Source organism: Microtus ochrogaster, unplaced genomic scaffold (genome assembly GCF_000317375.1).
Source record: "Microtus ochrogaster isolate Prairie Vole_2 unplaced genomic scaffold, MicOch1.0 UNK2, whole genome shotgun sequence".
Lineage (NCBI taxonomy): Eukaryota > Metazoa > Chordata > Mammalia > Rodentia > Cricetidae > Microtus > Microtus ochrogaster.
In genome coordinates, this window is record NW_004949100.1 from 24,661,126 (window position 1) to 24,673,588 (window position 12,463).

At 37.1% G+C, this 12,463-nt stretch overlaps 1 protein-coding gene across 1 annotated transcript in view; it reads right to left on the reverse strand.

Annotated features, from left to right (window-relative positions):
* The window catches only part of Sugct (succinyl-CoA:glutarate-CoA transferase), a 663,319-nt gene that overhangs the window by 583,999 nt on the left and 66,857 nt on the right, over positions 1–12,463 (reverse strand). Inside the window, exons 6-7 of the mRNA XM_005365470.3 lie at positions 11,324–11,415; positions 115–258 (exon numbers count right to left, since the gene is read on the reverse strand). Coding sequence (XP_005365527.3) covers positions 115–258; positions 11,324–11,415 — 236 coding nt within the window. The remainder of the gene's footprint in view (positions 1–114; positions 259–11,323; positions 11,416–12,463) is intronic.

Below are 12,463 nucleotides of genomic sequence, written 5' to 3' on the forward strand. Positions count from 1 at the left end.
TATGTGGGTTATTTTCTTTTTTAATTTTAATGGCATGTAATCATAGGATTCTATCTAAAAAGGTATAACCCAAATATATTGTTATATAGATTAAAATGTTATTTGGATTGGTACCTGAGATGACAGTAGATTACAATCAATGAACAGCCCTTTTCCAGTTCTGTAACTTTGTATGAGGCCAGCCATAATGGCTCCATAGGCAAACAGGCCAGTGGCAAGGTCAGTCATGGCCACTCCTGGGCGAACAGGCTCTCCATCCTGATTTGAAGGTTGAATAGGAAAAACAGAAATTAAATATTGACTCATACTATACTTCCCAGACATTCTTTGGCTAAATAAAAGAATTATATGTGAAGTATGTGTATCTACACATGAGCAGACATATATACATGACTAAATCTAAAAAATTAGCATTAAGGATACCAGCTGATAGGAATGTATTTATAGTAAATGTATATTTACCACTGTATATTTCTCAAGAGGCATTCAAGCCAACCTAAACCAAGTTAAATAAAATAAGAAATCTCTTTAAACACATCTGAAGTTCTTTTTCATGTATTTTATTTAAAGAAAAAATTAATAAATGAATTGCTGAATTTAAATATGTTAATCTGCCAGAAAAGAGTTAAAACACTATTTTTCTCCTGTTGGATGAAATGTTGTTTTAGAATAGAAACAGCAGAAGGAAGAGCAGAAAGAACAAAAAACTGGGTATATTAAAAAAAAAAAAACTGGTCCAATTTCCTTATAATCATGCTAATAGCTGGCAAATATCCTAATGGCATATGCTTTTTTTAAAGATACATAATGACACATGGGTATGAAAATATCATAATGAAACACATCACCTTGTATACTGACTTTAAAAAATAATTTAAAATTTTTATCTTAAAAAGATGAAGCAAGTTTATTAATATTTACATGTATTTCTGCAGAAATTTATCAAAAGCTAAAAATAGTAATGCCATGTGATGAACCTTAGTGACAACCAAAGACATTATGACCCTAAAAATGGGTACAAAATATTTTCATGTTGAAAAGAAATTTAATCATTAAAATTTCACTATAATTAAAGCTTAATCAAACTTCGAAAAGCTGTTCTGACACCCCTTTGGGCACATCTTCTTCAGGCATGGAGGCCTCACTTAAGCAGCCATCAATGCCTTTCCCCCCTGCCACACATTCTTGCCTGCATCCCTAGCCAGGGAGCCTATAAACCTGGCTCCCAACTCTAACTACTCTGGCCAAACCACTCACCACCTATCTGGTGGCATATCTGGTCCCTTCTCTAGAAAGACACAGGATTGGTACTGCCTACAACACACTGCCCTAAGGATTGCCCCTCTTGAGACCCAACCACATCAGCAACTCTATCCCCAACTAAGACCTGCCTGGGAGATACTTGTGCTGTGCCTGCTTCCCTACTCCTCTCTCTTCACAACCACATCGAATGGGAAGGCCAAACTTACAATGGCAACTCCACCAACCGCTGAAAGCTCTCTTGTTCCCCCATTCCAAGGCATAGAGCCAAAAGATCTGCCACCACCCCCTACCAACTCGATCCATCACATTTCACACAGTTGGCCACTTCTGTAGACAGACACTAAACTTCTATTACCAGTAATAGCCATTCGCACAGCCTGAGGACCTCCCCCTCTCCAGAGAGAGATACTAGACCCACATCAGCAATAGCAACAGTACTGGTAAACTGAGAAAAAGTCCAAAGTATCTCAACCAAGCTCCTGAAGATTAAATGTAAATATCTTCTAAGTAAGCAGAGGGTTTGCATCTGAACTTAGAAACTTCACTCAGCTTAAGCAGAACCAGGACTATTTCTGATACCCATTTCAATATTTAAACTGAATTGCCCAAAGACTCAACCCTAAACCCCATACAAAGAGCTGGCCACCTGATAAGTTGTAATAATAGGAAAAAAGCTTAAAACACTCATTCTAGAATAGAGATGAGGTTTCCATACAAAGAAACACTACTAACACCCTAACTCCAGATGCCTAGGTCATGTGGCAAATATACAAACATGAATACACAAAACAACAAGTCTCTATCAAAAATTAGTTCTTCCACAGTAATGTCACTAAGAAACGTGTACTTAGATTATGTACAAGACAACTGTGTCAAAAATAAATAGTAAACATTATCAAAGAACTCAAAGAGAATATGAATAAATGATATAATGAAGACCAGAAAAACACAAACAGTTGAATTAAATGATGAAAACAATTGAAGATATGAAAACAGAATTTAATAAAGAGATATAATTTCTAGGGGAAGCAAAAATGAAATAAAACTTGAAATGAAAAATTCAAATGAAAAAATTCAAGCATTCAGCCAAAAAAAATCAGAGAAAAGCCTTCCCAATTCATAGGGCCAAGTGGAAGAGAGAATGCCAAGTTTTTAATATCAGGTAGAAGAATTTGTCCACATAATCAAAGAAAACGTCAAAACCAAGGGAGGGAGACATGAACACCTCTAGGACACTATAAAAAAGACCAACCTAGCCAGGTGGTGGTGGTGTATGCCTTTAATCCCAGCACTTGGGAGGCAGAAGCAGGCAGATCTCTGTGAGTTCGAGGCCAGCCTGGTCTGAGACAAAAGTTATAGAGAAACCCTGTTTTGAAAATAAAAAAAAATTAAAAAGACCAAACCTATGAATAATAGGCATAAAAAGAAGAGACCCAGGCCAACCAAGGCACAGAAAATATTTTCAACAAAACAACACAACAAAGGTAACTTCTTTAATACATGAAAGGAGATGTCTATTAAGATCCAAGAGGCAATGAGAATAACAATGAGAGGGAAGCAGAAAAGAAACTATGTATAGCACATAACAGTCAAAACATTAAATATGCATAGCAAAGAAAGGATATTGAAAGTAGCAAGAGAAAAAGATCAACTCTCACATACAAAGCAGGCCATCAAAATCACAACAGATTTTGCAATGGAGGCAAATAGGACCAATGTTCTATGACTTATGAGAGGTCAAAGAATCATCCCAGACCTCTATATCTAACAAAGGCATAAGTCATAATAAAAGGAGAAAGGAAAAATTTTCAAGACAAAATGATATTTAAGGAAATTAGGATCACTAAGTCAACTCTACAGAAGATAATGCAAAAAAATACTTAATCCTAAAAATAGGTTGAATACACCTACAAATGCACAAGGAACAAGTAACCAATTTCAGAACACTGAATTAAAGACATCTAATAGAAAATCACAACAGCAACAAAATGACAGAAATTAATACACGTTTTTCAATAATATCATTTTTTTTTATTTTCAACATCCCAACAAAGACATACAGACTAACAAATTGAATCAGAAAACAAGATCCATCTTGTTGCTACCTTCAAGACACAACCGTCATGACTAATGATACACACTACTACAGGAGAAAAAGATGGAAAAAAGTATTACAATCAGATGAATCAAAACAGGCTTCAAACCACAACAAATTAGATGAAACACTTATATCCTCTCATTGATGAAAAAGTCCAAGAATAGGATATAACAATCCTAAACATATATGCACTAAAAAATAGCAGCCAATTTTCATAAAAGAAATACTATTAGACTTAACACCACAGATAAACCCCAAAACAGTGCAGAGGTTATAGTTTCAAGACCGAATTTTAACAAATAAAGAAGTTATCTGAAAAAGAACTTAAAAAATAAACAAAGGGACTCTGGAGTTAAATGACATCAAAAAATTAAATGGACCTAATACATATACAGAAAATTTTACCCACAGATTGCACATTCTTCTCAGCAGCCCATGAGAGTTCCCATCAAATGAGACATGAAACAAATCTCAAATGCAGAAACATCAAAATCACATGCTCCATTTTATCTTAACACCAGACAAGACAGAAAGCACACTAATTCATGGAAGTTAACCAACTCAATAGTGAGCCAAAGTTGGGAGAAGCATGACGGTTACTAGCTTTTTTTCCTAGAATTGAAAAAAATAAAATACATAACGAAAGCAGTCATAAGAAGCAAGTATATAACACTGGGTTCCTATATTAAAAGATTTGAGAGATCTCAAAAAATAATTTGATGATATACCTGAAAGTCAGAAAAACAAAAATAATCACCACCCTAAAAAGTAGGTGGAAAAGGATAATAACAGTCAGGGCTGAAACTGAAATGAAAAAAAAAATACAAAAGATCAATAAAATAAAATGCTAGTACACTGAAAATAGTAACAAGATTGACAAATATTTAGCCAAATTAGCCAAAAGAAAGGGTGCAAATTAATGTACTCACTCATAGGTGGTTTTTAAACATAAAACAAAGAAAACCAGCCTACAAACTACAATCCCAGAGAACTTAGACAATAATGAACACTAAGAGAGACTTATGTAGATTTAATCTACATGGAAAGTAGAAAAACACAAGATCTCCTGAGTAAATTGGGAGCATGGGGACCTTGGGGGAGGGTTGAAGTGGGGAGGGGAAAGACATGGAGGGGAGCAAGAAAAAGGTAGAGCTCAATAAAAATCAATTAAAAAAATTAAAAATGAAATTTGAGATGAAAAGAAAGAGATCTTAACAGACTCCAAAAAAATTCAGAGAATCATAAGAACATACTTTAAAATTTTTATATTCCACCAAACTAGATAGCCTAAAAGAACAAGACACATTCATGAAATAGAAGCAGTAATTAAAAATATCCTAAACAAAGCCCAGAGCCAGATGGATCCTGTGAAGAATTCTGTATAACTTTAAAGTACTAATACCAAAACTTATGAAAGTAATCAACAAAATAGAAAAGGAGGGAACATTTCCAAATTCTCTTATGAAGTCAGAATTACTGTAATAATAAAACATGACTGAGACTTGATAAATATTATAGACTAATATCACCAATAAACACAGAAGAAAACATTCTCAATAAAATACTGTAAAACCACATTAAAGAAAATAAAAATATCACCTATCATGATCAAGTAGACTTCACCCCAGAATACAGAGATGGTCCAACATATGTAAATCAAAAAACATAATGTACCACATAAATAAACACAAGATCATCTCATTTCATTCAGGAAAGGAATTTGACAAAAACCTAACACTGATTCATGATTAAAATACTAGGAGGAATAGGGATAGAGGAGACATAGCTCAGGAAGCCCATAATCAACATAACCCTAAGGAGAAACGCTCAAGGCATTTCATAAAAAAAATCAGAAACAAGAAAAGGATATCCACTCTCTCCACTCTTGTTCCACATTTTGCTTATCTAGAGTAATAAGACATGTGAAAAGCAGTAAAGGAGATATAAATAGGAAAGAAATAAGTCAATGCATCTTTATTTGCATATAATATTCTATATGCAAAAGACCCTAAATACTACAATAAAAAACTTCTAAAGCTAATATATTCAGCAAACTAGCAGGATGAAAACTAATACAAAAAATCAGTACCTGTCTATATACAAATGACCAACACAGCTAGAAAGAAATCAAGGAAACCACAACATTCATAACCAGTTCAAAAATATCTCGAAATAGAAATAAATAATCAAGAAAGTAAAAGACTACCAAAATTGCCAGGGAGAAAATTGGGATCTTGGGGGTGGGGTGGGATGGGGGTAAGGGGAGATGGGGAGAGAAAAGGGAGAAGGGGAGGATGGGGGGAACTTGGGGAAACAGGATGATTGGGATAAAGGAAGGTTGGATAGGGGAGCACGGAAGCACAATTCTTAGTTAAGGGTGCCACCTTAGGGTTGGCAAGAAACTTGAACCTAGAGTGGCTCCCAGGAGCCCAAGGCGATGTCCCCACTTAGTTCCTTGGGCAGCTGAGGATAGGGAACCTGAAATGACCCTATCCTATAGCAATACTGACGAATATCTTGCATATCACCATAGAACCTTCATCTGGTGATGGATGGAGATAGAGACAGAGACCCCACTGGAGCACTGGACTGAGCTCCCAAGGTCCCAATGAGGAGCAGAAGGAGGGAGAACATGAGCAAAGAAGTCGGGACCACGAGGGGTGCACCCACCCATTGAGACAGTGGGGCTGATCTATTGGGAGCTCACCAAGGCCAGCTGGACTGTGACTGCAAAAGCATGGGATAAAACCGGACTTTCTGAACATGGCGAACAATGAGGGCTGCTGAGAAGCCAAGGACAATGGCACTGGGTTTTGATCCTACTTCATGTTCTGGCTTTGTGGGAGCCTAGCCAGTTTGGATGTTCACCTTCCTAGACATTGACGGAGGGGGGAGGACCTTGGACTTTCCACAGGGCAGGGAACCCTGACTGCTCTTTGGACTAGGGGGGGAGGGGGAGAAGGGTGGGAGGAGGAGGAGGGAAATGGGAGGCTGAGAGGAGGCGGAAACTTTTTTTTTCCTTTTCTCAATAAAAAAAAAAGAGATAAATAAAGAACAGAAAAAGTTCAAAAAAAAAGAAAGTAAAAGATTTGTTTGATGAAAAGTTCAAGACACCAAAAAACTAAACTGAAAAAGATACCAGAAAATGGAAAGACCTCCCATACTCATGGGCTGGCAGAATTAATACAGTGATAGTGGCCATTCTTCCTAAAGGAATCTACTCCCATCAAAATTACAAAGCAGTTCTTCATCAAAACAAAACAAAAAAAACTTGAATTTTACATAGAAATATTGAAGACTCAAGGGAGTCAAAGCAATTCTGAACAAAAAGAATAATGCAGAGGTATCACAACACCTAATTCCAAATCATAATTTAGAGCCTTAGTATAGCTCTAAACTTAGCATGGTACAGGCACAATGATGACTGGAATAGAATTGAAGACAGAATATCAACCAACATTTCTATATGTTCACAAGATTTTTGTAAAAGAAACCAATAATAAACACTGAAGAAACCTCATCATCTTCAACCATGGTAGGCAAACAGGATAGCTGCGTGTAAAAGAATAAAAAAAATCTCTGCATCTGCTTCCATCAGTTACTAGATGAAGGGTCTATGATAGTTAGGATAGTCACCAATCTGATTACAGGGGAAGGCCAGTTCAGGCACCCTCTCCGCTACTGCTAGGAGTCTTAGCTGGGATCATCCTTGTAGATTCTTGGGAAATTCCCTAGCACCAGGTTTCACCCTAGCCCCATAGTTACTCTCTCTATCAAGATCTCCCTTTCATTGCTCCCCAACTCCATTCTTCCTTCCCTCGACCATCCTTTTCCCTCACGTTCTCATCCCACTTCCCCTCCTCTTTACTGCCCCCTCTTGCTCCAGTTTACACAAGAGATCTCATCTAATTTCCCTTTCCAGGGTAATCCATGTGTCCCTCTTAGGGTCCTCCTTGTTACCTAGCTTCTCTGGAGCTATGGATTGTAGCCTGATTATCCTTTGCTTTACATCTATTATCCACTTATGAGTGAGCACATACCATAGTTGTCTTTTTGAGTCTGGATTACCTCACACAGGATGGGTTTTTTCCTAGTTCCATCCATTTACCTGCAAATTTCATGATGTCATTGTTTTTTTTTTTACAGCTGAGTAATACTCCATTGTGAAAATGTACCACATTTTCTTTATCCATTCTTCAGCTGAGGGGCACCTAGGTTGTTTCCACGTTCTGCCTATTACAAATAATGCTGCTATAAACATAGTTGAATAAGTGTTCTTGTGTATGATTGAGTATCCTTTGGGTATATGTTCAAGAGTGGTATCTCTGGGTCTAGAGCTAGACTGATTCCCAATTTTCTGAGAACTGCCATACTGATTTCCAAAGCGGCTATACAAGTTTGAACTCCCAACAGCAATGGAGTAGTGTTCCCCTGACTCCACATCCTCTCCACCATAAATAGTCCTCAGTACCAGATGTAGAGATCTACAACCAAGCACCAGGCCAAGCTCTAAGAATCCAGTCAAAGAAAGAAAAGAGGGAATATATGAACAAGGGAGGTTAAGATCATGATGGAGAAATCTAGAGACAGCTGAACCAAGTTTGTGGAAACTCATGAACTCTAGACTGACGGCTGTGGAGCCTCCACAAGGCTAAACTAGGCCCTCTATATGTGGAACACCATGATGAAGCTTGAACTATCTGACAGGACCCTGGCATTAGAACCAGGATTTATCATTGGTGCATGAACTAGCTTGTTGGAGCTGGTTCCCTAAGGTGGGATGCCATGCTCAACCTTAATGCAAAGGGAAGGGGTTTGGTCCTGCCTTAGCTTAATGTGCCTGTCTTTGTTGACTCCCCATGGAAGCCCTTACTTGTTGAAAAGAGTGTATGGCAGGTAGGCTGGAAAGTGGGGGTGAAGGGGATGAGAAGAGGGATGAGAGAACTGTGGATGGAATGTAAAGTGAAATATTAAAAATAATATTTTAAAAAATAGATATATGTCTACACTCTGCACAAAACCCAATTCCAAATAAACAAAGGATCTCAATATAAGACCTGATACCCTAAACCTCTTAGAAATGAGAGGGTAGATACACCCATGATACTACAAAAATAAGGCTACCTAAAGCCAGACCAGAAAAATGGCAACACCAATAAGTGTGCTAACAGAAGAGGGCGAACTTTCACAGATCCACATTTTACACCAAAAAAACTACAGTCAATTAATGACTGTTGAAGGAGGGAGGATTAGATTTCCTCAGCTATTAGCCTCTTAATTAGTTATCCAATACCAAGTGGTAAGCCCTTAAATCAAATCCATACAAGCAGCACTTAACAGGTTCAAAAGGCTTTGTTTATGTATTTTATGAAACATATATATTACAAATAAACAAATTTGTATATTTATAAAAAAATAAAGAGAAGGAGACATGAATTTGAGAATTAGTAAGGAGGATGGGAGGCATTATAGGGCAGGTAGTTGGGAGAAGTTCAAGAGAATAAAGTGAATAGTGAAAACTGGTGTAGCTATATTTTAATTCCTAAAATGTTCTTTTGAACATTCCGAGCAGTACTCCATTTGAGAAGAAATTATGAACAACAATTGACATGCAGTGTCTTATAAAACTAAAAACCTTCTTCAGAACTTAGGAAACAATTAAGAGAGTAGGAAAGAAACTTTGCCAGCTACATATTGGACAGAAGATTAATATTCAGAATATTATAAAGAACTCAAAAAAGTAAAAAGAAAAGACCCACTCAAGTGTTCTTATGCAGAGTTCTCAAAAGAAGAGTATCGGTGGCTATGAAATGTCTCGAAGATGTTCAGCACATTAGCAAGTAAAGAAACGCAATCAAAACAAATTTGCAATTTTATCTTACTACAGTCAGAATGGCAAGAATCAAGAAAACAACCAGCCACAAATGCTAAGGGGGATGTCGGGGAGAGGAATACTCATTCACTGTAGGAAGAACTGCAAACTAGCATAGCCACTCTAGAAATTAATACGAAGAATCCTCAAACAGCTAAAAATGAATCTATCATACTATACCACTCTTTGGCATATGCTCAAAGGACTCAACAAAACCAATACTTCTTCAACCATGCCCATCATTGCTCTGAAATCAAATAGCTAGGAAATGGACACAGTCCAAATGCCCTTTGGCTGATGAACGAGTAATGAAAATGTGGCATACAGACACTATGAACTATTATTCAGCTGTAAGGAACACTTAAATTACGAAATTTGTAAGTAAATGGATGGAAGTAGGAAAAATATTACATTGACAGAGGCAATACAGAGAAGAACAACAAATAACACATGTTCTCTATTATATATGGTTCCTAGCTCCAACATCTTCAGATGTGAGACCACAATCTGGAGCAAGCACAAAAAGCAGGAAAGTCAAAAGGTACCATAGTGTGGAAGGCAATAGAGAAGGGACCAGCAGTATGGTGCTGGTATGAAAGGGGAAGTGGGGAGAAATGGGATATTAGTTGGGAAAATGGGAAGATAGTCAGTACAACAGAAGAGGGAGAGAGGACTAAAAGTAGGAATAAGAATGTTTGGAAAAAGTCATAAAGAATCATAGTTTTATTTACCTAAAATTACATTAAATACCTATAAATATATATGGGTACTGTGGTAAAGTGGGTAGGAGTGAGAAGAGCAGGTGAGGAAAAACAACTAAAATAAAGTATTGTGAAAATGAAAATATGTTGCTTTGTAAGCTAACTAGAAAGTAAATGTTGGAAGTCATAAGGCCGAACATATACTATGTGGCTACCCTATCAGAATTTGTGCAGTTCACCAATAGAACCCCAGAAGTCTGTCTGTCACCTTGGTAGTTTTTCATTCATCTTAGCCCTTAGTAAGGATTGATAGATCCCAAATGTTTTCACATATTCCCTACTGAGTTCAGTGCCTTGAAACAAAATTACTAACAATAATAACATCTTTACCAAGTGGAGCCTAGGTATTGAACAAAGAGAGATATGTCAATGCTCTGTTCTCTCAATGGACAAAAAGAAAGCTGATCCCCACGTTATTTTAAGGAAGGGCTACATACATTTTTTCTATGACTAAAAATGAAACATCAGAAGATAAAAGTACAAAGGGATGCCTTGTATCTGAAGGCATTAAAACCTCACAGTGCTTTGAATTAAATGAAAGATTGTAAAAGAGGTCACTCTGCCTCGGTTTATCCTAGCAGTACAGTGATCTGCCTAGAGTTAGCTAGGAAAAGTAGCTCAGAGAAGGAACACCTGCTGTAAAAGGTTTTTAAACTTACCAACCCCGCTTGTTTAGAAACGGATGCCTTTTAATTTTACCTACTAGGCTTTCAAATTATGCTTTTGTTTTATGTTAATAATGTTCATGCCATTTTCCCCAAAAAGTCTTTGCTCTGATCTAACACATTTGGAAACCTGCATTCTTTTAAAAACCCCACAACACACTGTCAATTGAGAGGGGGCTATATTATCAAATAATTCAGACTGTGATACAAATGGCAAGTCAAACACAACTACTTCTGTCACTTTAAGTAACCAATTTTCAAACACACGACTACCTAAAATATTCTGGGAGAAAAAGAAAGTGTCTCCTATGTATACTTACTAAATTCAGGCTATTCTCTGACAGAAAAGGATTTCTACATCTAGTCAGCCACTCTCTTTTGAAGAAGAAACATTTCTAAAGTCACTAATAGGTGATTATGCTTGCATAATACAAAAAGATATGAAAAGGGCTTCATCACATGCTATCAATAAAAAGACTTTCTCTTTTCCATGAAATCGAGTTGACATTTAAGCTTCAGTTCATTTACAAGAATCACACTTATGCTGTATTTTAATACATTTCACTGTTTCTTTCCAAAATACATTCAAGGTTAACTTAATGAAGAGTATTTTATTTCTGGCATGTATAAGAAAAATAAATAAGAATATTCTAAGAATACCTACCTCGGGCCCTGTAATGTGCATCAGGCCCGACATAGCAGAGGCAATAGCATCATAGCCTGCCCTCTGAGACATGGGCCCCGTCTGGCCATATCCTGCAACAAGAACAGACGTTCAGTGCTACACGTGGTAAGAAAGTGTGCTAAAAACCATCCACATCCAGAAATTGTGCAGTATTCTTCCAATTAGATCTGTATGACCCCTTGATGGAAATTGTAAGACTTAACTAGTGTATAATTATACTATGGAAAACAAAAACCTGTTACATTGCTGGCCACATACTACCTTCAGAAATGTTTTGTTTGGCCTTTAGAACATTTTGAAATGATTTTATTTAGTTTACAACAATTTAAAAAATAAAATAAAAATAGCACACAAGACACAATTCCTAGCTAGGTGGTAGTGGGTCACACCTTTAATCCCAGCACTCAGGAGGCCGAGGCAGGTGAACCTCTAAGTTCGAGGCCAGCTTGGTCTACAGAGCGAGTTTCAGAGTTACATTGAGAAACCAAGAAAGCAAAAACACAATTACTGGCTTGTTTTAAAAATCAGAAAGGATAACCAATGTTATCCCATACTCTCCCATGGCAGCAAACCAAGTAAAGTACAGCCCCCCTTTTACATGGGGCACAAACTTCATCTGCCAGTCTTCACCTCCTCTCTCCTTAGGCCTCCATTTATACCACTTTAGCTCAGCTCCAAGGCCTCACTAGACACTACCTGCTCTTATTCTTTGTGACAGTACACACAGGGGAGCAAAGTGCATTTCCCGAAATTATGCTTACATATTTTCAACTAAGCAAATAAATTATAAGTGACAAACTTTAAAACTACATATTGTACAATCCACAACCCCAGAGAACCTAGACAACGAAGAGGACCCTAAGAGAGACATACATGGATCTACACAGGAAAAAGAAAAAGAAAAACTCTCCTGAGTAAAACATGGGGGTCATGGGAGAGAGTAGAAGGGAAGAAGGGAGAAAGGGAGGGGAGTGGAGAAAAATGTATAGCTCAACAAAAACAATAAGGAAGAAAGAAAGAGAGAAAGAGAGAAAGAAAGAAAGAAAGAAAGAAAGAAAGAAAGAAAGAAAGAAAGAAAGAAAGAAAGAAAGAAAGAAAGGGGAGAGAAAGGGATGGAAG